The 27,768-nt window shown below is 43.0% G+C and overlaps 1 protein-coding gene across 13 annotated transcripts in view; it reads right to left on the minus strand.

Annotated features, from left to right (window-relative positions):
• Positions 1 to 1,998: 1,998 nt before the first annotated feature.
• The window catches only part of LOC137344605 (suppressor of tumorigenicity 7 protein homolog), a 140,183-nt gene continuing 114,413 nt past the window's right edge, over positions 1,999 to 27,768 (minus strand). For 9 of the 13 annotated variants that reach the window (XM_068007696.1, XM_068007690.1, XM_068007704.1 and 6 more), the window contains 3 exons: positions 24,389 to 24,481; positions 19,875 to 20,014; positions 1,999 to 2,409 (listed from right to left, as the gene is read on the minus strand). In XM_068007696.1, coding sequence (XP_067863797.1) covers positions 2,314 to 2,409; positions 19,875 to 20,014; positions 24,389 to 24,481 — 329 coding nt within the window. In that variant the 3' untranslated portion in view covers positions 1,999 to 2,313. The remainder of the gene's footprint in view (positions 2,410 to 19,874; positions 20,015 to 24,388; positions 24,482 to 27,768) is intronic. The other 4 variants (XM_068007698.1, XM_068007697.1, XM_068007695.1 and 1 more) reach the window with 1 other exon arrangement.

The following is a 27,768-nucleotide window of genomic DNA, read 5'->3' on the forward strand; positions in this document are numbered from 1 at the left end:
CATCGGTATTTACGGTTGAGAAAGGCATGGATGTTAGGGAACTTGGGGAAATAAATAGTGATGTCTTGAGGAGTGTACATATTACAGAGGGGGAGGTGCTGGAAGTCTTAACGCGCATCAAGGTAGATAAATCTCCGGGACCTGATGAAATGTATCCCAGGACGTTATAGGAGGAAATTGCAGATCCCCTAGCAGAGATATTTGAATCATCGACAGCTACAGGTGAGGTGCCTGAAGATTGGAGGGTAGCAAATGTTGTGCCTTTGTTTAAGAAGGGCAGCAGGGAAAAGCTTGGGAACTACAGACCAGTGAGCCTGACATCTGTAGTGGGTAAGTTGTTAGAGGGTATTCTGAGAGACAGGATCTACAGGCATTTGGAGAGGCAGGGACTAATTAGGAACAGTCAGCATGGTTTTGTGAGAGGAAAATCATGTCTCACGAATTTGAGTTTTTTGAAGGGGTAACCAAGAAGATAGATGTGCAGTAGACGTGGTCTACATGGACTTCAGCAAAGCCTTTGACAAGGTACCGCATGGTAGGTTGTTACATAAGGTTAAATCTCACGGGATCCAAGGTGAGGTAGCCAATTGGATACAAAATTGGCTTGACGACAGAAGACAGAGGGTGGTTGTAGAGGGTTGTCTTTCAAACTGGAGGCCTGTGACCAGCGGTGTGCCTCAGGGATCGGTGCTGGGTCCGCTGTTATTTGTTATTTATATTAATGATTTGGATGAGAATTTAGGAGGCATGGTTAGTAAGTTTGCAGATAACACCAAGATTGGTGGCATTGTGAACAGTGAAGAAGGTTATCTAGGATTGCAACGGGATCTTGATAAATTGGGCCAGTGGGCCGATGAATGGCAGATGGAGTTTAATTTAGATAAATGTGAGGTGATGCATTTTGGTAGATCGAATCGGACCAGGACCTACTCCGTTAACGGTAGGGCGTTGGGGAGAGTTATAGAACAAAGAGATCTAGGAGTGCAGGTTGATAGCTCCTTGAAAGTGGAGTCACAGGTGGATAGGGTGGTGAAGAAGGCATTCGGCATGCTTGGTTTCATTGGTCAGAACATTGAATACAGGAGTTGGGATGTCTTGTTGAAGTTGTACAAGACATTAGTAAGGCCACACTTGGAATACTGTGTACAGTTCTAGTCACCCTATTATAGAAAGGATATTATTAAACTAGAAAGAGTGCAGAAAGGATTTACTAGGATGCTACCGGGACTTGATGGTTTGACTTATAGGGAGAGGTTAGATAGACTGGGACTTTTTTCCCTGGAGAGTAGGAGGTTAAGGGGTGATCTTATAGAAGTCCATAAAATAATGAGGGGCATAGATAAGGTAGATAGTCAAAATCTTTTCCCAAAGGTAGGGGAGTCTATAACGAGGGGACATAGATTTAAGGTGAGAGGGGAGAGATACAAAAGGGTCCAGAGGGGCAATTTTTTCACTCAAAGGGTGGTGAGTGTCTGGAACGAGCTGCCAGAGGCAGTAGTAGAGGCGGGTACAATTTTGTCTTTTAAAAAGCATTTGGACAGTTACATGGGTAAGATGGAGGGATATGGGCCAAGTGCAGGCAATTGGGACTAGCTTAGTGGTATAAACTGGGCGACATGGACATGTTGGGCCGAAGGGCCTGTTTCCATGTTGTAAACTCTATCATTCTATCTTATAAGGGTATAGAAAAAGTTAAATTAATCTGTGGGAGTACAACAAGGGGACACAGACTCAAAGTAGCGATGGATAATTTTAAGACTGATATCAAGAAATTCTTCACACAAACAGCGAACAACACGTGGAATAAACTTCCAGATAGAGTAGTGGAGGCGAAAATCTTGGAAACGTTCAAGAAACTATTGGACGCTACAATAGGATCTCTCTGGTTAGGCGAATTAAGATGGGCTGAATGGCCTTTCTCATCTGTAAATAGCCTGTGCTCTTGTGAAAGAGTGCAACAGAAGTTAGTGAATGGAAATAAAATGGGATCCGTCCATACACAGTGCACAAAATTTAACTTTATTTTTTTTTCCTTTTAATTTTTTGTCCGTTTCTCCTGTTGGTAAGAAGTGACTGAAATAAACTCTCCTCAGTTCTTTGTTAAAACGTTAAAGCATCACCGAGATCTGGATTTGGGCAGAAGTGACAGTGTCTCCGACTTGCAGTAGTGGTGTTCTCCTCGCCCTTTCTCTCCCTTGCCTCGATAGCCTGGGCAGTGTTTTGTTGTACACTGACAGATCCAGGGAAGGTGGGGGGGTTGGGTGGGCAGGAAGGGAAAGAGCGTTGGGGTCTGTTCTCTATGAACCATTTCTGTCAGATTCGAGTCAGCAGGTGCCAGAAGCTGGTGGGTAAGACACTCTCAATCTTCTCCATCACAAAGTTGAAGGGTGCAAAGAGAGTGCTGAAGAACTGCAAGACATTAAACAGTAAGGAAGTGAGAGTTAGAGGCATGTCTTGTGATCCAGTGACATACAAGAGAGTCATTATGAAACTACAGGCAACATGTTTTTTGTTTCTTCCCTAAGACTTGGCACACCAAACCTCACAGGGAAACGCGTTACAGTATTCGTAAACTATTTGACTCCTGTTTTGTCAACTGAGAACCAAAAACACTGCATTAGTGCTGCTCTGAAATGAATTGACGTGAGAATTAGACTATTGTACAAAACTGCAGTCTGGAAAGAACAGTTTGTGATAAAAGCAGATAAGGTGTTAAGAGAATTACTGTTCCGTTTATCTGCATAATATTGGACAATGGAATTGAAAGCATTAACTTGGGGTTTCCTTCAGATTATGAAAATTATGTTGCTTGAGAACTGATACTTCCGGCATAACTACCCTGCTCAATATCAATAGTTTTCTTTGCACAAAAGACGTCCATGCAGGAGGCTTAAATGATTCCAAGGTTGTTTATTTTAGACAGTTGAGTGCTGCGATGGGAGCAGGTGGAACGGTAGATTTCTAAATGAATGTATTTATCTTGTGAGCTAAAGATGAGAAAGGCCTTCCGGCTTCTCTCGGTTCACAGTGTCAGATTAGACACTGCATGCAGGCCAGATTGGGCAGAAGGTCTTTTTTCTTTTAGGACCCTAGAGTTTCAATAAAGAAACAAATTCATCTTCCGTGAACTACTCCCACATGCTTCCGAGCTCACGGAATCATGTAAGAAAATACCCAACGTTAACAGATAATTCAAGGTTAGCTTTGTTTCCCATTCTCTGGCACTCTGCTCGCAAAGTGATGAGGACAGTAAGGGGACAAAATATTAGGCACCAGCAGTCAGTGAATGGGGCATCTGGCCAGCTGTTGTCCAGCATGGGTACCTGAATTATTATTTTCTTTTTAACAAGATGGTCACTCCTTCACGCCAAGCAGGCGCCGTGTGGCAGCAGCATGGCTCAAATTTAAGGAGCTAGCGCTTTGCAACAAAGCCACAGCTTACGCACACTGATCAAACAACAACCTGCATTTATATTGCGCCATTAATGTAGCAAAACGTCCCAAGGCTCTCCACAGGAGATTATCAGGCAAAATTTGTCACTGAGCCGCAGTAGATATTAGGACAGGGAGAGGTAGGTTTTAAGGAGCATCTTAAAGGAGGAGAGAGAGGCGGAGAGGATTTAGGGAGGGAATTCCAGAGCTTAGGGCTTAGGCAGCTGAAGGCACGGCCTCCAATGGTGAAGCGATGAAAATCGGCGATGCGGAAGAGGCCAGAATTGGAGGAGCGCAAAGATCTCAGCGTTGTGGGGCTGAAGGAGGTTACAGAGATAGGGAGTGGGCGAGGCCATGGAGGGATTTGAACACAAGGTTGAGAATTTTAAAATCGAGGCATTCCCAGTCCAGGCGCCAATGTAGGTCAGCAAGCAGAGGGGGTGATGGGTGAACGGGATTTGGTGCGAGTTAGCAAACGGGCAGGTTGTAGGCCTCCAACCTCCGCGGTGACATGGGTGCCCATCCTGTGCTACAAGTCCATTGCCCTCAATTCAATTCAAACTGAAGGGATGACGAGTTTTGAAAATAAACCCATCAGGCTCGTGCAATTTTCTGCCAATCTGGTTTAGGACAATGGGGCTCTGCCTTGCATGAAACCTGACCCAGAGAGTAGCTGATAAAATATTCTCCCTCAACAAGCATCAATATTAAAGTTGCAAACTCCATGTCTTAGTTTAATTCTCATTGCCACTCCTTTGTTCCTCATTAAATAATACTGGCATTTCTAAGTAATTAATTGGAAGAATAGAAAGCGTAAATTGGAGAATCTGAAAGAATTAATAGACAGGGACAAATGGAACACTGGAGGGTACAGTATTAAATAAGTGGAGAACAGTGCCCAGTGACCCAATCTTTTTTTTTTGGAGTGAAGTGTAAAGTTGTTTTCTTTTTAAAAAGCAAACCAACGTAAGTTGCTTGTGCATCCCACTCACAAATAAACGAGGGTTGGATTTACTTTCAAACACATCTGTAATCCATCTCACACTCCACACTCATAAAATTTCACTGCTGTTCATGTGCAGAGGTTTCCAGTGATGACCTGATCACTCGATTTTAAGTACCCCTGCTATCAGCGTGATGGACAAATGGCCCTTGACAAAACCAACTGGCCCTAGAAAGATCAAAACATCCTTTTACGCGACTCTGCTGGTGTTTCTGTAAGGGAGCCGTGAACAAATTCATCTTCGCTGAGCTACTCTGGCATGCTGCCGGGGACAGAAGTAAGAAACTGGAAACTCCAGCTCACTCAAGTCGTGTAAGAATATGAACGGGCGATCGTTAATAGCAACTCATAGCACAAAGTCTGCATTAAACCCACGATCCTTCACCTGGGAAAGTACATGGAGAAATTTTAAACCAAATTCGCATTCAAAGACTCAAACAATGAAAGAAAAAGAAAAGATGAGTCAGGGAAATAACCAGCATTTCATAAAGATCAGAGCCACTGAAGCCATTTTGGATAAATCTCACACTTTCACTCCAAGAAACTGTTGAGTGAGTAACTCTGGCTGAGAGTTGACTTTGAAATGTTGAGACTGTCCCACTGCCCAAGCCTTACTAACAACGGCCACTCCTGATGTGTGCGTAGGATCGCTAACCGACCAAAGTGTTGGAACACATGTCTGAGTTCTTACGGATTCCTATGTGGTGACAGTTTTCAGCATCTTAATATTTGATGAGAATTCCTAAGTTCTTTATTATTTCAAGAAGACTACTCTTAACCTTAAGTGGGCTGATTGAAACGACACATCATTTGTAAATGCTGGCCACAGTGAGACTGCAGCGAGAGTGGTTCAGGATCAGAATGCCGAGCAAGGAAGTTGTGCAAAAATGGTTTCATCACAGTGATGGTAAAGCCAAATACTAAAATAATTTAGAACTCCAATGTACACACTTCTTGGAATTCACTAGACTTCAGCTGATTGACTTGATGGCCGACCTTGAACAGCAGGTACAAGCAAAGAATGTGTTTGTATGGAAAAAAAACTGTGATCGCCAGTGTTGCTGTTCTTGCTCCCAATTTGCGATGCTTTATATGACAGCGTAGCTTTGTAATTACCCGCTCTGGTATCACTGACCTTTCTGGATGAGGTGGATACAAGAACTTGAATATCCTAACACCAATCACATGACTGAACATAGGACCAGGAGTAGGCCATTCAGCCCCTTGAACCTGTTCCGCCATTCAATTAGATCATGGCTGATCTGCAGCTCAACCTCATTTACCTGCCTTTGATGCATATCCCTTGATGTCCTTACCTAAATCTATCGATCTCAGTCTTGAAAGCTTCAATTAACACCCAGCATCCACAGCCTTAAGGGGGGAGGGGGGCCAGAAAAGAGTGTTCCAGATTTCCACTAACTTTTGTGTGAAAAAGTGCTTCCTGATTTCACTCCTGAATGGCCTGGCTCTAATTTTAAGATTACGCCCACTTGTTCTGGATTCTCCCATCAGAGGAAATAGTTTCTCTGTATCTACCCTATCGAATCATTTTACCTCCTCCTGTTCTTATGTTCCAAATTCCGCGATCTTTTAAACCATGTAATTTGTTTGCACCCAGATTATGGGTGTGTCTGCGCCCAAATGCAGAGGAAACTCCAGGCCTGGATATCTTGATTTGGACTTCGACATAGAGAGCATGACCTCAAAATTTGTTTTGGTAAACAGTGAAGAGGACTGTGAAAGACTTCAGGAAGACACAAGACAGGTTAGCAGAACGGACAGACAGGTGGCAAGTGCAAATTAAGGTGATAAGTGTGAAGTAATACATTTTGAGAGCAAGAGCAAGGAACGGGAATATATACTTAATGGAAAGAGGCTGAAAGGGTGCAGATAAACAGAGACACCAAGGGGTTCGTATACATAATCAACTGAAAGAGCAAGCAAGGTAGATAAAGCCATACAAAGGCCCAATAGCATCTTGGGTTTTATAAACAGGGAATAGAGTACAAGTGTAAAGTAGCACTGATGAAATTTACAAAACATTGGCTAGAGTTAGTCTCAATAGAAAAGAAAATCGGATGTGGTGTAAACACGCTGCCGATTGTTATGAGCCCATTTCATGCTACCAGCATAGGCCAATATCACCACGGTGTTAGGAATATTTTTTTTTAAAACGAGGGTTATTAGTGCATGGAATGTTTTGCCACGGGGAGTGGTTGAGGTAGAGGCCAATGCACCTTTTAAGGGAAAAGTGGATAAACATTTTGAAGCAGAGGAAGATACAGGGCTATGGGGAGAGTGCAAGGCAGTGGGGTTAATTTTGGATTGCTCTACTTTGTTTCTACTTAAATATTTCAGTAGAAACAATTACAATTTTATTCATTTGAGCTGAAACTTAAGTAACAGTTTATATTTCAGACCATTATCTTCTGACCCTGACGCATTGTGTAGCACATGACGATGTGTGGTCGTCAGCAGAAGTTAAACTACCGCCTTGACCCAGTATTAACCCCTTGCCTTGCCTCTGACAACTTTACAGCTGAATCTCAGTGCATCATAATTTCTTGTTACACACCCACACAATGGAACTCCAGGCACATCACAAAATAGTGAAAGGGTCACATCAACAGTTACAGTTCGTAGAATCTTACAGCATAGAAGGAGGCAGTCAGCCCATCTTGCCTATGCGAGCTCTTTGAAAGAGATATCCAATTAGACCCACTCCCCTGCTCTTTCCCCATAGGCATGCAATCTTTTCCTTTTCAAGTATTTATCCAATTCCCTTTTGAAAGTTACTATTGAAACTTCTTCCACCACCCTTTCAGAGACTAGAATCTCAAACTTAAATAAAGCCAACTACATAGGTATGAGGGGCGAGTTGGCTAACATAGATTAGGAAATCACATTAAAGGGTATGATGGTAGATAAGCAATGCCAAGCATTTAAAGAAATATTTCAACATTCTCAACGAATATACATTCCACTGAGAAATAAAAACTCCATGGGGAAAATTAAGTTAAGGACAGCATTAGATTAAAAGAAGAGGCCTATAATAGGAACATAAGAATATAGGAACAGGAGGAGGCCATTCAGCTCCTCTTGCCTGCTCTGCCATTTGATAAGATCATGGCTGATCTGTGATCTAACTCCATATACCTGCCTTTGGCCCATATCCCTTAATACCTTTGGTTGCCAAAAAGCTATCTATCTCAGATTTAAATTTAGCAATTGAGCTAGTATCAATTGACGTTTGCGGAAGACAGTTCCAAACTTCTACCACCCTTTGTGTGTAGAAATGTTTTCTAATCTCACTCCTGAAAGGTCTGGCTCTAATTTTTAGACTGTGCCCCCTACTCCTAAAATCCCCAACCAGCGGAAATAGTTTCTCTCTATCCACCCTATCTGTTCCCCTTAATATCTTATAAACTTCGATCAGATCATCCCTTGACCTTCTAAACACTCGAGAATACAACCCCAATTTGTGTAATCTCTCCTCATAACTTAACCCTTGAAGTCCGGGTATCATTCTAGTAAACCTACGCTGCACTCCTTCCAAGGCCAATATGTCCTTCCGAAGGTGCGGTGCCCAGACTGCTCACAGTACTCCAGGTGCGGTCTAACCAGGGTTTTGTATAGCTGCAGCATAACTTCTGCCCCCTTGTACTCTAGTCCTCTAGATATAAAGGCCAGCATTCCATTAGCCTTATTTTCTGCATCGGTTCATGACACTTCAATGATCTATGTACCTGTACCCCTAGGTCCCTTTGGACATCCACTGTTTTTAACATTTTACCATTTAGAAAGTACCCTGTTCTATCCTTTTTTGATCCAAAGTGGATGACCTCACATTTGCCTACATTGAATTCCATTTGCCACAGTTTTGCCCATTTACCTAATCTATCAATATCCCTTTGTAATTTTATGTTTTCATCTACATTGCTTACAATGCCACCAATCTTTGCGTCATTGGCAAACTTAGATATGAGACTTTCTATGCCTTCATCTAAGTCGTTAATAAATAGTGAATAATTGAGGCCCCAAGACAGGTCCCTGCAGGACTCCACTAGTCACATCCTGCCAATGTGAGTACCTACCCATTATCCCTTCTCTCTGTTGCCTTTCGCTCAGCCAACCTCCTAACCAAGTCCGTACTTTTCCCTCGATTCCATGGGCTTAATCTTAGTCTCTTATGTGGGACCTTATCAAATGCCTTCTGGAAGTCCATATAAATCACATCCATTGACATTCCACTGTCCACTACTTTAGTCACCTCTTCAAAAAAATTCAATCAGATTTGTCAGGCACGACCTACCTTTCACAAATCCATGCTGGCTCTCTCTGATTAACTGAAAATTCGCGAGGTGTTCAGTCACCCTATCCTTAATTATAGACTCCAGCATTTTCCCCACAACAGATGTTAGGCTAACTGTTTCCCTCTCTCTCCTTTCTTAAAAAGCAGAGTGACGTGTGCAATTTTCCAATCTAGAGGGACAGTTCCTGAATCTAGAGAACTTTGAAAGATTATAGTTAGGGCATCTGCAATGTGCTCACCTACTTCCTTTAAAATCCTGAGATGGAAATCATCTGGCCCTGGGGAGTTGTCACTCTTCAGTGCTATTATTTTCTTCATTACTGTTGTTTTACTTATGTTAATTTTATCGAGTCCCTGTCCCCAACTCAATATTAGTTTTCTTGGGATTTTCGGCATGCTATCCTCTTTTTCGACTGTAAATACTGATGCAAAGTAATTATTCAACATGTCTGCCATTTCCCCATTGTCAATGACAATATCCCCATTTTCAGTTTTTAAGGGGCCAACACTGCTCCTGACCACCCTCTTTTTCCTAATATAACTATAAAAGTTCTTTGTATTGGTTTTGATATCCCTTGCACGTTTCTTTTCATACTCTCTTTTTGTAGCTCTTACTATCTGTTTTGTGACCCTTTGTTGATCTTTGTATCTTTCCCATTCGCCAGGATCTGTGCCATTTTTTGCCTTTTTGTATGCCCTTTCCTTATGTCTTATACTATCCCTTACCTCTTTAGTTGTCCATGGCTGTTTTTTTTGGCAAGTAGAGTTCTTGCCCCTCAGGGGTATAAACTGATTCTGTATCACGTTAAATGTTTCTTTAAACATTACCCACTGATCATCAGTCATTTTACCCATTAACAGATTTGCCCAGTTTACTTTGGACAGTCTCTGTTTCATCCCATTGAAGTCGGCCTTACCCAAGTCTAGAATCTTAGCAGCTGATTCACTTTTTTCCCTTTCAAACACTACCTTGAACTCGATCATGTTATGATCGCTATTGGATAGAAGTTGCGGAGAAGAATAGTAAGCCTGAGGATTGGGAGTTTTAGAAACCAGGAAAGGACCACCAAAAAATTAAAAAGGGAGAAAATAGAATATGAAAGTAAACGGATTGTAAGGGCTTCTACATGTATGTAAAAAGGAAGAGATTGGCAAAAGTAAACATTGGTCACTCAGAAGCTGAGACAGGAGAAATTATAATGGGGGATAAGGAAACGGCAGAGATGTTAAACAAATATTTTGCATCTGTCTTCACAGCAGGAGACTCAAAAAACATACCAGAAATAGTGGGGAACCAAGGGGCTAATGAGAGTGAGGAACTTAAAGTAATTACCAGTAGAGAAAAAGTACTGGAGAAACTAATGGGACTAAAAGCCGATAAATCTCCTGGACCTGATGGCCTACATCCTAGGGTTCTAAAAGAGGTGGCTGCAGAGATAGTGGATGCATTAGTTGTGATCTTCCAAAATTCCCTAGATTCTAGAATGGTCCCAGCGGATTGGAAGGTAGCAAATGGAGCCCCGCTATTCAAGAAAGGAGGGAGAGAGAAAAAACAGGGAACTGTAGGCCAGTTAGTCTGATATCAGTCATCAGGAAAATGCTGGAATCCATTATTAAGGAAGTGATAACAAAGGACTTAGAAAATCATAATATGATTAGGCAGAGTCAACATGGTTTGATGAAAGGGAAATTGTGTTTGACAAATTTATTAGAGTTTTTTTTGAGTATGTAACTAACAGGGTAGATGATAAAGGGGAACCAGTGGATGTAGTATATTTGGATTTTCACAAGGCATTCGATAAGGTGTCACATAAAAGGTTGTTACACAAGGTAAGGGCTCATGGGGTTGGGGTAATATATTAGCATGGATAGAGGATTGGTTAATGTGCAGAAAAGAGAGTATGGATAAACAGGTCATTTTCAGGTTGGCAGGCTGTAATTAGTGGGGTGCCGCAAGGATCGGTGTTTGGGCCTCAGCTATTTACAATCTATATTAATGACTTAGATGAAGGGACTGAGTGTAATGTATCCAAGTTTGCTGACGATACAAAGCTGGGTAGGAAAGTAAGCTGTGAAGAGGACAGAGAGTCTACAAAAGGATATAGACAGGTTAAGTGAGTGGGCAAGAAGGTGGCAAATGGAGTATAATGTGGGGAACTGTGAGGTTATTCACTTTGGTAGGAAGAATAGAAAAACAGGTTATTTTTTAAATGGTAAAAATGTTGGTGTTCAGAGAGATTTTGATTTCCTCGTACAAGAAACACAAAAAGTTAGCTTGGAGGTACAGCAAGCAATTAGGAAGGCAAATGGAATGTTAGCCTTTATTGCAAGGGGGTTGGAGTACAAGAGTAAGGAAGTCTTACTACAAATGACCAGAAACTTAACTGGACCAGTCACACAAATACTACGGCTACAAGAGCAGGTCAGAGGCTGGGTATTCTGCGGCGAGTGACTCACTTCCAAAGTCTTTCCACCATCTACAAGGCACAAGTCAGGAGTGTGATGGAATACTCTTACTTGCCTGGATGAGTGCAGCTCCAACAATACTCAAGAACCTCAACGCCATCCAGGACAAAGCAGCCCGTTTGATTGGCACCCCATCCACCACCCTAAACATTCACTCCCTTCACCACTGGCGCACAGTGGCTGCAGTGTGTACCATCTACAGGATGTACCATCTACAGGATGCACTGCAGCAACTCGCCAAGGCTTCTTCGACAGCACCTCCCAAACCCGCAACCTCTACCACCTAGAAGGACAAGATCAGCTGGTACATGGGAACAACACCACCTGCATGTTCCCCTCCAAGTCACATACCATCCCGAATTGGAAATATATCGCCGTTCCTTCATCGTCACTGGGTCACAATCCTGGAACTCCCTATCTAACAGCACTGTGGGAGAACCTTCACCACACGGACTGCAGCGGTTCAAGGCGGCTCACCACCACCTTCTCAAGGGGCAATTAGGGATGGGCAATAAATGCTGGCCTTGCCAGCAACGCCCACATCCCAGGAACGAATAAAAAAAAAATTGTATAGGGCTTTGGTGAGACCTCACCTGGAGTTGTGTACACAGTTTTGGTCTCCTTAACTAAGGAAGGATATGCTTGCCTTAGAGGCGGGTGCAGCGAAGGTTCACTAGATTGAATCCTGGGACAAGAGAGTTTTCTATAAGGAGAAATTGAGTAGAATGGGCCTATACTCTCTGGAGTTTAGAAGAATGAGAGGTGATCTAATTGACACATATAAGTTTCTGAGGGGGCTTGACAGGGTAGATGCTGAGAGGTTGTTTGCCCTGGCTGGAGAGTCTAGAACTAAGGGGTATAGTCGCAAGATAAGGGGTCAGCCATTTAAGACTGACATGAGGAGGAATTTCTTCACTCAGAGTTGTGAATCTTTGGAAATCTCTACCTGAGGGCAGTGGATGCTGAGTCATTGAGTATATTCGAGGCTGAGATAGATAGATTTTTGGACTCTAGGGGAATCAAGGGATATGGAGATCAGGCAGGAAAATGGAGTTGAGCGCTAAGATCAGCCATTATCATACAGAATGGTGGAGCAGGCTCGAGGGGCTGTATGGCCTACTCCTGCTCCTATTTCTTAAGTTCAGGCAGTGCATTCCAGATCGTAACAACTCGCTACATAAAAAAATTCTCCTAATTTTCCCACTGGATTTTTTGCCAATTATCTTAAATCTGTGATTTCTGGTTACTAGCCCTACGACCAGTTTCTCCCTCTATCAAAACCTCTCATTATTTTGAGCACCTCTACTAAATCTCCTCTTAACCTTCTATGCTCTAGGGAGACTGAAGTTCCTCATCCCAGGTACCATTCCGATAAATCTCCTCCGTACCCTCCCCAAGGCCTTGACATCCTTCCTACAGTGTGCTGCCTAGAATTAGACACAATACTCCAGCTGAGGCCTAACCAGTGATTTATAAAGATTCAGCATAACTTCCTTGCTACTCTTCATTCACAAACAGCCACAATATCCATAACTGATATCGACTCAGACTATTCAAAATCGTGAAGAAAGACTTGGACTGCCAAGTGAGATCTGGAGCGGGAATTTTGCTCCAATTTAAAAGTAGCTTTAGGATTTTAAAAGGGTGAATCCCCGTTGATAATAAGAGTTTAAAGGGGAAACGGGATAGAGGAGCAAAGGGATCTAGGGGTACAGATACATAAATCACTAAAAGTAGCGAAGCAAGTTAATAAGACCAGAAAGAAGGCAAATCAAACACGAGGGTTCATTTCTAGAGGGATAGAATTGCAAAGCAAAGAGGTTATGGTAGACTTGCATCGGACTTGAGTTAGACCACACTTGGAGTATTGTGTGCACAGTTCTGGTCTTCATATTATAGAAATAATATAGAGGCATTGGAGTGGGTGCAAAAAAGATTCACAAGGCTGATACCAGGATATCCTTATCAGGAAAGGCTGAACAAGCTGGGGCTCTTTTCTCTAGAAAAGAGCAGACTGAGGGGTGACCTGATAGAGGTCTTTAAGATTATGATTGGGTTTGATGGGGTAGACGTAGAGAAAACATTTCCACTTGTGAGGGAGTCCAAAACTAGAGGTCATAAATATAAAATAGTCGCTACTAAATCCAATAGGGAATTCAGGAGAAACTTCTTTACCCAAAGAGTGGTAAGAATGTGGAATGTGTTACCACATGGAGTAGTTGAGGCAAAATGCATAGATGCATTTAAGGGGAAGCTGGATAGGCACGAGAGATAAAGGAATAGAAGGATATGCTGATAAGGGTTAGATGAAGTAGGGAGGGAGGAGGCTCATGTGGAACATAAACACCGGCACAGACCAGTTGGGCCGAATGGCCCGTTTCTATGCTGTAAATTCTATGTAATTCTATGTAAAATCCCCACATATTCACAATATTAGCCATGTCGACTTGTTGGGAAAGAGAGGGGGAAATGGAGACTGGCGCTGCCCAGCAAAATAAAAAGCTCAACACACACCCCACAGGGTGCAAAGCACTCTCACACATCACCCCGTGCGTGCCTGCTTGCAGTGGTGGCGACTCACTTTTGGCTCCAGTCAGCACCCACCTGCCTCTGGCCTGGACTCCATTAGCTGCCACCTCAGGCTGAGTCAGGCGACGAGGAACCTTGGCATTCCGCTGGACCCCAAGTTCAGCTTCCTCCCCCACGTCGGTTCCGTAACCAAGACCACTTTCTTCACATCTGTAACATTTCCTGCCGTCGTCCCTTCCTCACTCCCCCCCCCAACCCCTGAACAACAAAACCCTACTCTATGTTGCGGTTCAACTTCCCCGACACTCTTCTAGCCGGCATTCTGCCACAACTCTCCATGTGTTTCAACTCTTCGGAAAAGCCATAGGCCATGTCCTCACTTGCATAAAGTCACACACTCCCGTCCCCTGTTCTTTTCAAGCTCCGCTGCATCCCTGTACCCCAGTGAGTTGAATTCAAAATTCTCAGCCTCCCTCTCAATCCCTCCATCGCCTCACCCCGCTCTAACTTCACGACTTCCTCCTGCTTTACGTCCCCATGTGCATTTTCCGAACCTTTAACAGGCCTCTCCTCATTCCTCACTCCCTCTGTTCCACCATTGGCAGCTGCTTGTTCAGCACACTACACTCCTGTCCTCTGGAGCTCGCTTCCTAGACCCCCTTTCGCCTTGCCATTTCTCTCCCTGCTTTCATGAACCCCCTAAAAACTTCAACAGTGCTTTCTAACTCCCATCTTAACTCTCCATTTATCCTCCTCCAATCCCCTCCCCAACATGCTCATGTGCATTATTTCAAAGCTCTTTTTGTATTGAGGAGGAAAAGAAGCAATATATTCCTTCGCCAGGTGAGTTAGGTTAAAATTGGAGCTCTTGCCCATGGAGAAAGAAATTCTCTTGAACATGAAACAGAGCAAAAAATTAGGGTTCTCTGCTGAATGACCGTGCGATATCACCTCGTGACTAATGATGACACAGCCACTAATGAAACACTTTGATCTCATCCCAACAGAATAGCAACTCGACTGTCTTCCTATTACGGCATCGAGCTGTTTCTTAGGTTTGGCCTCAACCAGCCTTTGCCAAAAGAAATACTTCCCGACGTTTGTCCTGAACTTGTCCTCCTTTGAGGCTGCAAAGTCCAGCTCATGAGTTCTTCCTTAAAGCACTGCCCCCTGAAATTAGTGCTTCCAGCTGAAGTATACGACCCTTAAAGACTGGAAATAAAACTCATGATTGCCAGAAGGACTGTTTCATTGCTTAAATAAGACAACAGATAGATATAGGACTGATATAACTGGAGCAATTTCATTACCTCGCACTGTAATTTTCCCATTGGGGTGGGATTCATATTTATAAAAACCAGATGGCCTTATTTAAACTAGTTCCCGTGTTCATCTACTAACCTACCAGCCCCGTCACAGTCTTTTCATGAAGTTTTTTTTTCCCTGATACGCTCTCTCATTTTCAACAAAAACCTAATCTCTAATGGTACAGTGCAAATAAGTCCACGGTGTTTCCCCATTAATCATACAAGGCCTTGACCCAAGCTGTGCAGAGACACGCCAATTATCTGTTGCACGGACATCCGTCAGTGCCGTGAGCAGCACCGCTTTTCCACACAACAAACTAGCAGGAGGCAGGGGCAGGTTATGTGGACGTGGTTCCTGCTCCCAAAGCTGCTCTGGTTAGTTTCACGCCGGCCAACAAGTGTGGAGTCAGCACATTCAAGAAAGTTCTCTCCCCCCACCCCAACCTCGGATTGTGGGACTCAGCCATTCACCCCCACCTCCCACCAACCGCCCCCCCCCCCCCCCCCCCCGCTTTTGAAGACGACGTAAGATTTATTACAGAATTACCAGCAGCCACACACACACTGTCCCTCTGCTTTATTTCACGCTCCGACGCACATTACAACCATGTTGCTGAGCATTGCCAAAAATTGATTGCTTTCACACATACTATGAGCAAGCTGAATGGTGTCTTTATGCAACTTAATGCTCTGAGATGTTTCCTATTGCTTGAATGGTATAGTGAATTTTTTTTTAAACAAAGTAAAGCTTCAACTAATTTTTATTTCTTTGCCAATTTTCCCCTCTTCTTCTCTGCAATCATCCACTCTTACCTTGCCCAACACTTCATGACTGAGCCTTAATAAGTAGGGCAAACAACTATGCACAGCATCACAAGCCTACACATCCTGACCTCCCCCAACGCCCAAGAACTACTGTCTGCAGGAATGCATATGTGAAGTGGAAGAGCAGGTTCTTTGCCCGGGTCTGGTACCTTCACCAAAAGGACTGAGAAGTATGGGGCTGCCCAGTGAGTAGGTACAGTGGTGTCAATAAAGCTCAGCCTTGAAGAAAATTCAACAGGGGTGTGTTCCAGTGGGGTCACTGGGGCAGGAACCTTGGCTGACTTTTTTCCCTCTCTAGCCCAGAGAAACTGAGACCCAAAACGTTGCACCTGCCACTCACAGTATCATTGTAGCTACAGCACAAGAGGAGGCCATTTGGCCCATCGTGGCTGTGCCGGCTCTTTGAAAGAGCTATCCAATTAGTCCCACTCACCCTGCTCTTTCTCCATAGGCCTGTAAATTTTTTCCCTTCAAGTATTTATCCAATTCCATTTTGAAAGTTACTATTGAATCCGCTTTACGTCTATAACTGGTGTTGTAAGATTCCTTACATTTGACCACCCTTTCAGGCAGTGAATTCCAGATCATCCAAACTCGCTGCGTAAAAAAAATGTTTCCCCATGTTGCCTCTGGCTCTTTTGCCGATTACCTTAATCACTTCTGATTAGTTTCTAACCACTTAACTGACTTAAAACCACACCCTATTTTAATGATAGAATAATTATACCTAGACTCTGGATGGAGTGGGCTTGATGGGCTGAATGGCCTTTTCTTCTGGATTTTATTACTCTTTTCATGTAAACCCATAAAACGTATTCCAGGAACGGATAGGAAAATAATCTTTCCTTGAGGGTCTCACCTTTTCACCACTTGTTAGGGTGCATTACGATGGCCTAGTGAAGTGGATCAAATTCCGGTCATGTCTACCTTTTCACTACCGTTAGCAGATCAAGCGCTCAGAGTGGGGATCGCAGGGATGTCCGAATGCCAATCGGCCCATCGAGCCTGCTTGTCCACTATTGTTGACCATGGCAGCTCCATCTTTTTAATCCCTTTTTTAAACCTTTTCTCCATGCCGCTTGAAAGAACTTGCATTTCTGCAGCACCTTTCACGACCTCAGGACGTCCCAAAGCGCTTTACTGCCAATTAAGTGCTTTTGAACTGTGGTCACTGTTGTAATGTAGGGAAACGCGGCAGCCAAATTTCGCACAGCAAGGTCCCACAAACAGCAATGAGATAAATGACCAGATCATGTTTTAGGTGTTGGTTGAGGGATAAATATCGGCCAGGACACCAGGGAGAACTTCCCTGTTCTTCTTCAAAATAGCACCGTGGGATCTTATACTTCCACCTGAAATGGCAGACAGGGCCTCGGTTTAACGTTCCATTCACCTCAGACAGTGCAGCACTCCCCCAGTTCTGGCACTTGGAGTGCCAGCCTGGATGATGTGCTCAAGTCTCTGGAGTGGGACTTGATCCCACAAGCTTCTGACTCAGAGGCAAGAGTGTTACCCACTGAGCCACGGCTGGCACGTACTTGGGAAGTAAAGGAGTGATAGTGTCCTTAAATATCTCAATTGTCTCTGCATGCAGTGCATTCAGGGGCAGCGTAGCCCCACATTCACACGACCCTGTGTGAAGGAGTTCTTTTCCTGGATTCACTTTTAACCGACTTTATTCTAGAAAGCGACTTATGTCCCCTTGTTCTGGATTCCCCTACTGTAGGGAAGAGTCGTTCCCCGTCTACTCTCTTAACCTCCGTTATTATTTTAAAGAGTGTGGTAGCCTGCATCCTTCCACACCATGGCACTGATGCATCAGCCTGCTGCACTGTCCCACTGCAGAGCTGTTGCACTGTTATAAGCATGTAGTTTTTCTGATGAATTAGGGCAATAATTGTCCATTTAACACTTAGCAGCTCAGGGGATCACGTGCATTGCGACTGCCAATCGTGTGAATGAGGCTGGTGTTTTCAAACCTGCTCGGAGGAATTTTGTAAAGAGCCAATCCTATATTACAACAGTGGCCACACACCAAAAAGTACTTCACTGGCTGTGGAGAGCAGGGGAGCTCCCCCAGCGTCCCGGCCAACATTTAACCCTCAAACAACACCAAAAAAAAATACAGATTAACTGGTCATTCATCTGATTGCTGTTTGTGGAATCTTGCTGTGCGCAAATTGGCTGCTGCGTTTCCTACAGTAAAACAGTGATTACACTTCAAAAGTACTTCGTTGGCTGTAAAGTGCTTTGGGATGTCCTGAGGTCATGAAAGGCGCTACATAAATACAAGTTCTTTCTTTACTACAGCCATACCAACAGAGATAACAACTAAGAGAAAACTGTAAATACAATTTTAGGAAGACGAACGGTATGTTGGCCTTCATTGCAAGAGGATTTGAGTACAGGAGCAGGGATGTCTTACTGCAGTTATACAGGGCCTTGGTGAGACCACATCTGGAATATTGTGTGCAGTTTTGGTCTCCTTATCTGAGGAAGGATGTCCTCGTCATGGAGGGAGTGCAACGAAGGTTTACCAGACTGATTCCTGGGACGGCAGGACTGACGTATGAGGAGAGAATGGGTCGACTAGGCCTATATTCACTAGAGTTTAGAAGAATGAGAGGTGATCTCATCGAAACATATAAAATTCTAACAGAACTAGACAGACTAGATGCAGCGAGGATGTTCCCGATGGCTGGGGAGTCCAGAACCAGGGGTCACAGTCTCAGGATACGGGGTATGACATTTAGAACCGAGATGAGGAGAAATTTCTTCACTCAGAGGGTGGTGAACCTGTGGAATTCTCTACCACAGAAGGCAGTGGAGGCCAAGTCATTAGATGTATTCAAGAAGGAGATAGATATATTTCTTAATGCTAAAGGGATCAAGGGATATGGGGAAAAAGCGAGAACAGGGTACTGATTAGACGATCAGCCATGATCATTTTGAATGGCGGAGCAGGCCCGAAGGGCCGAATGGCCTACTCTTGCTCCTATTTTCTATGTTTCTACAATTTTAGCTTTGTAAAGGGTCCTTTAATTCAATTTAAAAGAAAGAAAAACTCGCTGCAATTAGAATTGTGTCCCAAGATTAACTCAATATAAATGCTGCAAGGTTTACCAATTGTCTGCCAGTTTGAGGGAGAAGTCAAGCTACTTTTAAATAAACACAGACTGCGTGATTTGTGCAGCTATGTATATGACACAGTTATTTTCCAATGTGCCCGACAGTTTTCAAATCTAGGAAGTTCCGTTAACTGTTTTGAGGAATGGTTAAGGAGCTGTAACTGTTCAAATTGGTCTGGAGCTTCCAAGAGAGACAGTTCAGTTCGGACCAACACAATGGTTAAAAATTGAAGGAAAGAAAGCTGTGTGTATAAACATTATTTATAAAAGAACAGCCTAACATTTAGATTGCAGCCTTTTATTGTTTTCCTTTCAAGAAGCTATTTAGAAGGGTCTCTACCATAAATATATTCACGTATCAAACACATGACTGTTACTTATTTTCCCATTCATCTTTTATTAAATAAATTCCCTCAATAGTTTTAGGTTTAAACGAGACCTGATGTTATGGTGCTCTATCACTATGGAAGCAGAGCATAATTCCAGTAGCTGATGTCATTACCGGAAAGGTCATTCTGTTCGTTATCTTGGGGAACGTGACTGAAATGTTGAAGATAGTGAAAGCACTTGCGAAGGTGTGGGGAGTTGGGACTGATTGAAGATCCAGGACCTGAAAAATCTAGAGTAAAAATGATGGAAAGACCGAAAAACCTAAAAGTCTCCACCCAAAATATTAACCTCTCTTCCCTTTCAGATGCAGATGGACCTTCTGTGTGTTTGCTGAGCCGGGTTTTTAGTATTAAGAGCTTTTTCTTTAATCTAATCCTTAACTTTTGAGTTGCCTAAGTTTTCCAAGCTTTACTTACAAAATAGACTATGCTCACTAGCAAGCTGTAAAATACGTGTCAGGGAGTTTCACTGGCAGTACTTACAGCTTTAGCAAAGACGCCCATGAGTTCCGGAAACTGGTGGGTGAGGAGTGCCAGCATCGCAGTGAATGAACACAGCCCCGCTGTGAAGAGGATGAAGAACGGGAGCTCCTTCTTGGGATAAACTGAAACTTCGTGGAAAGCTGGATAGGCAAAGAACAAAAAACAAAATTCCTTCATTTTAAAGATGCGCTATAACATCCGGTGAATAACAGACTCTTTTTTTTTTTATTGCCTGTTCCGAATTGTCCTGGGAAGGTGGTGGTGGGCCTGCCCCGTGAGCCGCCACAGTCGTTGTGCTGATGGTGCTCCCACAACAACAACTTGCATTTATATAGTGCTTTTAATGTCGTAAAACGTCCCAAGGCGCATCACAGGAGCGTAATCAAACAAAATTTGACACACCGAGCCACATAAGGAGATATTAGGACAGTAACTAGATGGCATAAATTTACGGTAATCGGCAGAAAAGACTGAGTTTAGGAGATTCTTTTCCTTTTTACACAGCTTGGTCAAAGAGGTAGGTTTTAAGGAGCGTCTTAAAGAAGGAGAGAGAGGTAGAGAGGCGGAGAGGTTAAGGGAGGGAATTCTAGCGCTTAGGGCCTAGGCAGCTGAAGGCACGGCCGCCAATGGAGGGGCGATTAAAATCGGGGATGTGCAAAAGGCAAGAATTGGAGGAGCGCAGTGATCTCGGAGGATTGTAGGGCTGGAGGAGGTTAGAGACAAGGAGCGGCGAGGCCATGGAGGGATTTGAAAACAAGGATGAGAATTTTAAAATCGAGGTGTTGCCAGACCAGGAGCATTTACTCTTTCAGATGCTGACACATCGATTATTTTTTTCCAGTGCTGTTGTTTCCCTTTCTAGCTTTCCATTTTGCAAATATTTCTTAGAATCTCAGATAAAATTACAACCTATTCTCAGGTTGCTTTTCTTTCCCGTTTTCATTGTCTGACTTTTTGCTTTTCAAGCTTCTCGCCTATCTCTGGCTCTTGTTATTTCTCTCGCTCTTATTATTTCTTTTCCCTCCGTCTCTCCATTCTTTTTAATACGTTTCTGAACCCAAGAAAAACAGTAAGCATGGCAACAAAATTGTTGCCGAGATTATCAGTGAAAATAGTCCAACCCTACGTATTTTCTCAAAGAATCTTGATAACCATAAGCACCTGAAAGCCACAGACTCTCATGCACTCTTAAGAATTTCTAGACAATCTCTCGGTTTCCCAGAGATTGTGGAATTATGCAAATCTATGTAAAGGTGGGCCTATTCCAGAGCTTATGGTTCACTATGCATAAATAAAAGGAAGCCACTGGATGTTTCCTACATTGCAACAGTAACTACACTTCAAAAAGTACTTCATTGGCTGTAAAGCGCTTTGGGTTATCCAGAGGTCATGAAAGGCGCTATATAAATGCAAGTCTTTCTTTCCTAGGCTTGAAGAACTAGCGTGTCAGAAATAGATCGCATAGCGCTCAATGTTGTAACTGGGTGCAGAAATGTCGATTCCGCAATACTGTTCATTTCTTATAGACCCTTAATACCAACTTCAGGAAGACAGACAGGTTAGTAGATTGGACAGAGAGGTATCGGATGAAATTTAACATGGAGAAATGCGACGTGATACATTTTGGGAGGAAGAATAAGAGGAGCAAATAAACTTTAAAAGTAGAGAAGCAGAGACTTGGGGTTCATATACAAATCTTTAAAAGTGGGAGGATGAGTTAATAAAGCTGTAAAATAAATCATAGGGGACCCTAGATTTTGTAAATAGAGTACAAAAGTAGAGATGAAAGGCTTTCGTTCTGAGAAGACACTAGAGAAACTGGGTCACCAATCATTACTGCGGAGAAGATTAAGAGATCTGATAAGAGGTGTTTAAAATTATAAGGGGTTATGATGAGGTAAACTGGGGAAAACTATTTCCACTGGTCAGTGAGTCAGTAACTAGATGGCATAAATTTACGGTAATCGGCAGAAAAGTCTGAGTTTAGGAGATTCTTTTCCTTTTTACACAGAGCTCGTTAGAACATGGAATGCCCTAACAGAACAATGGTGGAAGTAGAAACGGAAATGGATTAATATTTGACGCAGTTTAAAAAGGAATGGGAAGAGAACAGGGGAATGGGACTGAGGATATAACTTTCAGAAAGCCAGCATAGGCACAATCGACCAAATGACCTCATTCTATGCTCTATGATCCTCAGGGATTGAGGGATATAGTGAGAAGGCGGTGGTATTGAGATTGTTCTAGAAGGGACAACATGTTTCACCTCCGTTCTAATGAAGGGTCACACACATGAAATGCTAACCTGCATTTTCCCTTTCCGTTCCTATAAATACTGTTCTTGCAATGAAAATAAAAGATGAAGAGATCAACTTTACAATTTAAGTTTCCAAACTAACTTGACGAAAGCTGGTTTGGCTGAATTGCTGAGAGTTCCTAAGTGCTGTTCCTTTATTATAGACCAGTCAGTGCCAATTAAACTCCAAAGAGTTGGTGCTTTTCTTTCTCCATTCTGATGCAGCAATCAGCCCCTGGGGGTATTGCTTCTGACCAATGCTATCATCTTCTTAATCGAGTGACCATTTGACCCAATGTCTCAGGTAGGAATTCATTTCCTCCCAAAGCATCATCTGATTAGAAACGAGAAACTACAACCCAGCGATCTGCTTTTGTAGATGCACGTGAAGGTCACCCTCAGATATTCAAACCACCCCCCCCAACACACACACACAGCATTAACACCCCTCCAACCACAACATACAAACAGCAAGAGCAACACAACTGCTCGTCCTAAATTAGGGTGACAGTATACAACAAGTAAAACCGAATAGAGACTCCAGCAAAGTCAGCCCGTGGTGAATAGAGAGAGAGAGAAAGAGAGAGAGAGAGAAAAAGAGAGAGCGAGAGCGCGCGCCAGTCTCTGCTGGAATCTCTACCTGTGCCCTGAAGCAATTCCTTTCTAAATTGAAGCAGAGCACCAAGTTCTCGCACTGATAAGGCACAGCTTTTAAGCTTCATAATAATACATTAAACCATTAAAATAACTTGAGTATTACGAAGGGCACCTGGATCCTACCGTACTCATTGAGTGATTAAAATTATCACTTAGCTTAACTGAGCGTAATTTTACATTTATTTACTCAACAGTAAAACCGTGAACCCTTTTACTGCTGCAGTATGCTAGGAATTTTCTGTGGGAATTGTCTGAACATTTTTTGACCTAATTATAGGAGGAAAGTTCAATGCTAAACCTGCAGATATGCTACATGGAAACTGCTTTTTTTTTTGTATTTTTAGTCATTAGTCTTTAGAACTTTGTAAACTTGGACACTTGAATTCAATTTTTGTAAAAACAACTTTAAAATTTCTCATGTATAACATCCCAGAGCTGTACAGAACAGGAGGAAAAGTAGACAATGAGCAGGAGGGAGAGAGGGAAAAGTTAGGGTGAGGACCCTATAGCAAGGCTGAAGAGAAGGCTTTTGAAATCAGGGAGGGAGGTGGCAAGGTAGAGGGAGTTAGGGATGGAGTTCCAGGGGACAGAACCGCAATGTCTAAAAGAGGGAGGGCCAGTGGTGTAGTGGAGGAGGTGAGGAGCTTGCTCATGCACACAAGGGTGAGGTCATGGAGGAATTTGCAAAAAAAAGGATGGGACTCTTGAAGAAAGAAAGAAATTGCATTTATATAGCACCTTTCACATCCGCAGGACATCCCAAAGTGCTTTACAGCCAATAAATTACTTTTGAAGTGTAGTCACTGATGTTATGTAGGCAAACGCAGCAGCCATTTTGTACACAGCAATGTCCTACAAACAGTAATGAGATGCATTTAAGGGGAAGCTAGATAAACACATGAGGGAGAAAGGAATAGAAGGATATGCTGATAGGGCGAGATGAAGTAGGGAGGGAGAAGGCTCGCGTGGACCTGTTGGGCCGAATGGCCTATTTCTTTGTTGTACATTCAATGTAATTTATGAGATGAATGGAGTTGGTTGAGAGTTAAATGTTGGATGGGGCACTGGGGAACTCCCCTGCTCTTTTTTGAATAGTGCCGTGGCATCTTTTTTTTTTTGTCCACCTGACAGGGCAGAAAGGGCCTCAGTTCAACATCTCATCTGAAAGACGGCACCTCCAACAGTGCAGCACTGGGAGTGTCAGCCTGGATTATGTGCTCATTCTGGCAGAGAAGGGCGTTGGGGGAGGAAAGTGATAGGACTGTGAGACTTTGTGCAGATGAGAACAAAGGTCATAGGATTCGGAATGAATTGCAACTTGCAGAGGGTGGAAGTGGCTGGGGAACATTTGATAAGTTAAACCTTGAGATGATAAACACATGAATCAGGGTTAGGGAGAGGTAGGGGCAGGTGGAATAAGAGCATAATAATAATATTCTACTATTTCTAAATACATGACTTATGTTTTTTTAAAAAAAAACCTTTATTTAAGGTCTAATTTAATGGAAGAGAAAAGCAACATTCTTTATCAAGGTATAAAAGGTTGGATTATGAAACCTACATGGCAGTAGCTCTCGGTCTGCTGTTTCTGTGCAGCTGGGATATGGATAGAAAAGATGACCTTTCTCCAAGGGATATGGGATCATTCGAAAAGCTGAAAGTAGAACAGCAACACAGATAAGATACACGGTATTCATTGTAATAAAGCACAGATGTTCCAGCAATGCTGCAATCTCCACAGTGAATGTTTCTCTTCTTGTGAGATCTTGGGTATTAGCAAGCATAGTAAAGAAAATGGGTCTGGCTTTAAATAACTGACCCTCAGACAAGGTAAACTTGATATGTGCCACGTGTGTCCGTGAGAGTAACAGGTCTATATAACCTGATGTAATTATGGAGCTAATTGCAACACCAAATTCATTTACTGCACGTTAATTTTGTTATCTCACTCAAAATGATCCAGTACTTACTGTTAAACAGAGCTGTGCAGCTCCCATGTTTTAGGTTAATTGATTACCAGTGATCTATACCGAGGGTGTCTAAACCCCAGCCCACAGGCTGCATCTGGCTCCCTTCCCGGTTTTAAACAGCCCATCAAACACCTTATTGAAGAAAAGCCCATTGGAAGAAACAGTTGACCTGAGAGTGGGTAATGACAAGTAACAAATCAGATGGCCAACGCTGCTAGCTCTCACAGCAAGAGCACAACGGGCTGACAGAGGTGCCTCACCCTCTTGTCATAACCTGTCTTAGGAATCCACACGAGACAGAGATAGAGAAACAGACAGACAGAGTCAGAGGGACAGAGAATTGGAATGGGAGAGAGAGAGAGACAAAGAAAGAAAGACAGACAGAGACAGAGAATTGGAATGGAAGGAAGGAAGGAAAGAGAGAGAATTGGAATGGAAGGAGAGAGAGAGCGAGAGAGAGAAACAAAGAGAATGAATTGGAATGGAAGGAGAGAAAGACAGCCAGAATTGAAATGGAAGGGGGAAGGTGGGGGGAGAGACAGACAGACATATACACACACACACACACACACACACACACACACACTAAGACGGCAGTGAAAGTACTGTGGTCTAATAGGCAAAAATGTAAAATAGTAATTTTTAGTCAGAAAGAAATGTCATATCCAACTCGCCAATTTAATGATAATTGATCATACACAGCCCATTCCCTAACTGTGGCACACAGATCTGGCCCACTGCTCCACAAGTTTGCATGTAGATCAGAGTACCAAAATTCTACCTATGTCTCCATGTTCTGAAAGTTGGCAGAACTCGCATGTTCAACCCAATGTTGGTGTTTACACCCCCAAGCACCACATTGTTGAGGCATCAACGCACTCTCCGAGAGAGTAGGACGAGGGTTCACTCCAACATTTTCCCCTCAGTCATGAGAAACTGCTAGGTAACTCATTCAGAACTTAAATGCATGTTCATATGGTGCAAGAAAAGGATCATGAGTCAGTACATTGACATATGATCCTTTCATATCCATCTCAGATTTGCCAAGAAAGACAGGCACGCAGGGGAAGCTAGCCCAGTGGCAGTATATCACCTGCCCATCCTCTCAAGGCACCAGATTACCACGTCTCTCACAAACATTTCACAGTGCTTTACATACAATGAATTACAATGTCTACACAACAATTACTGCACTTCAAATGCAGCATGTTGTTTTGCAAACAGCAAGATCCCACAATCAGCAGTAAGTAAAATGCACCAGTTAATCTGTTTTTGGGTAGTACTGGTTGAGGGAGGAATGTTAGCCGTAACAGGAGAACTTTTGCTCTTCTTCTCAAATGGTGCCATGGGATCTTCAAGATCCACCTAAATTGCCAGGCCAAGGGCACACCCAAAGGATAGCACCACTGACAACACAGAATTCCTTCAGTCAGCCGTTAACCTGAGCTGTTCTTGCCTGAGAATGCTTGAGGTGACAAAAGTGGAGTAGCATGGTATTCCCCAGAGCTGTTACCTTCACTTAACAAGTATAAAAGTTCGCCAAGTAATGGGCAAAACCTATTTGTGAAAATTCTACTTCAACTTCCCTTCCTGCTGCCTCCTGTTTTAACTTTAAACAGTCAAACATCTAGGTGCAAATAACAACAACTTGCCTTTATACAGGTTCTTTAATATAGAAAAACATCGCACAGCACTTCACAGGACACCTAACTAAAGAAGATATTAGAAGCGGTGACCAGAAAAGGTGGGTTTTAAGGAGGGTCTTAAAGGAGGAGAGGCGGGCGGGGACTCCAGACCATGGGGCCTAGCAGGCTGAAAGCACAGCCCCCAATAGTGGGGCAAAGCGAAGTCGGGGGGGTTGCACAAGAAGTTGGAGTGAGAGGAATGGAAAGGTTGGGAAAGGGGTTATAGGGCTGGAGGAGGTTACAGAGACAGGGAGTGCAAAACCATGGAGGGATTTAAAAACCTCCCAATAAACCTAATCCATTCCAAAGAAATCCCTCAAGCATTTACAGCCACTGATTATCAGTCAATTAAGATTGAGAAGAAATGGCAATGAAATTTACATTCTGAAAAAAAATCTCACCATCCTCCAAGGAACTATTACCCAACCGCCCAGCTGAAACTACCTTTAATCAAGGTTCTGAGGCCCATGTTTACAATGCCCTTGGGCTTTGTGTACAGGAAGGAAATAGAAGTGTGTTTACGCGAAGAAGAGTGGTGGAAGAATGTTTAGGTACTGATGGGACTGAATGAGAAACAGTGATTTATGATGATTTGTTTACAAAAAAGGGGAAAAGGTGAGTGATTGGTGATAGTATGTAAAAACAGCTTAGGTATTGTACAATCACTGCACCGCTCCAGTCCAGCAAAGCCCATTTCAGATTTTTAAAAAATAGGATTCATTCATTCTGGAGTAAAGTAGGATTTTTTTTCAAATCTACTTCCCCTCGGATAACCTAATAAGCCAAGGATCGAGAAAACGGGCATAATGAGGTCCAATTTCAACCCCAGTATGTCATGCTATTCAAAGAAGAGCAGAGGAGTTCTCCCCGGTGTCCTGGCCAATATTTATCGTTCAATCAATATCACTAGAACAGATTATCTGCTCATTGCTGTTTGCGGCACCTTGCCGTGCACAAATTAGCTGCTGCGTTTCCCTGCATTACCACAGTGACTACAGTTTTTTCTTTGTAAATTGTGGTTTTATGCATGTGTTCAGATCTATGTTAAAGATCCCATGGCACTATTCAAAAAAGAGCAGGAAGTTCTCCTGCCAAAATCATTCCCTCAACCAACACCACTAGCTAATTACCGTCATTCCTGTTTGTGGGATTTTGCTGTGCGTAAAATGACTGTCAAATTTACCTACATAACAATGGTCAATGGACTTCAAAACAATTAATGGGATGTGATACACTTTGAGATGTTTGAGAGATGTGATAAGATGCTATATAAATGCAAGTCTTTT

This window comes from Heptranchias perlo, chromosome 27 (assembly GCF_035084215.1).
Source record: "Heptranchias perlo isolate sHepPer1 chromosome 27, sHepPer1.hap1, whole genome shotgun sequence".
NCBI classification, from domain to species: Eukaryota; Metazoa; Chordata; class Chondrichthyes; order Hexanchiformes; family Hexanchidae; genus Heptranchias; species Heptranchias perlo.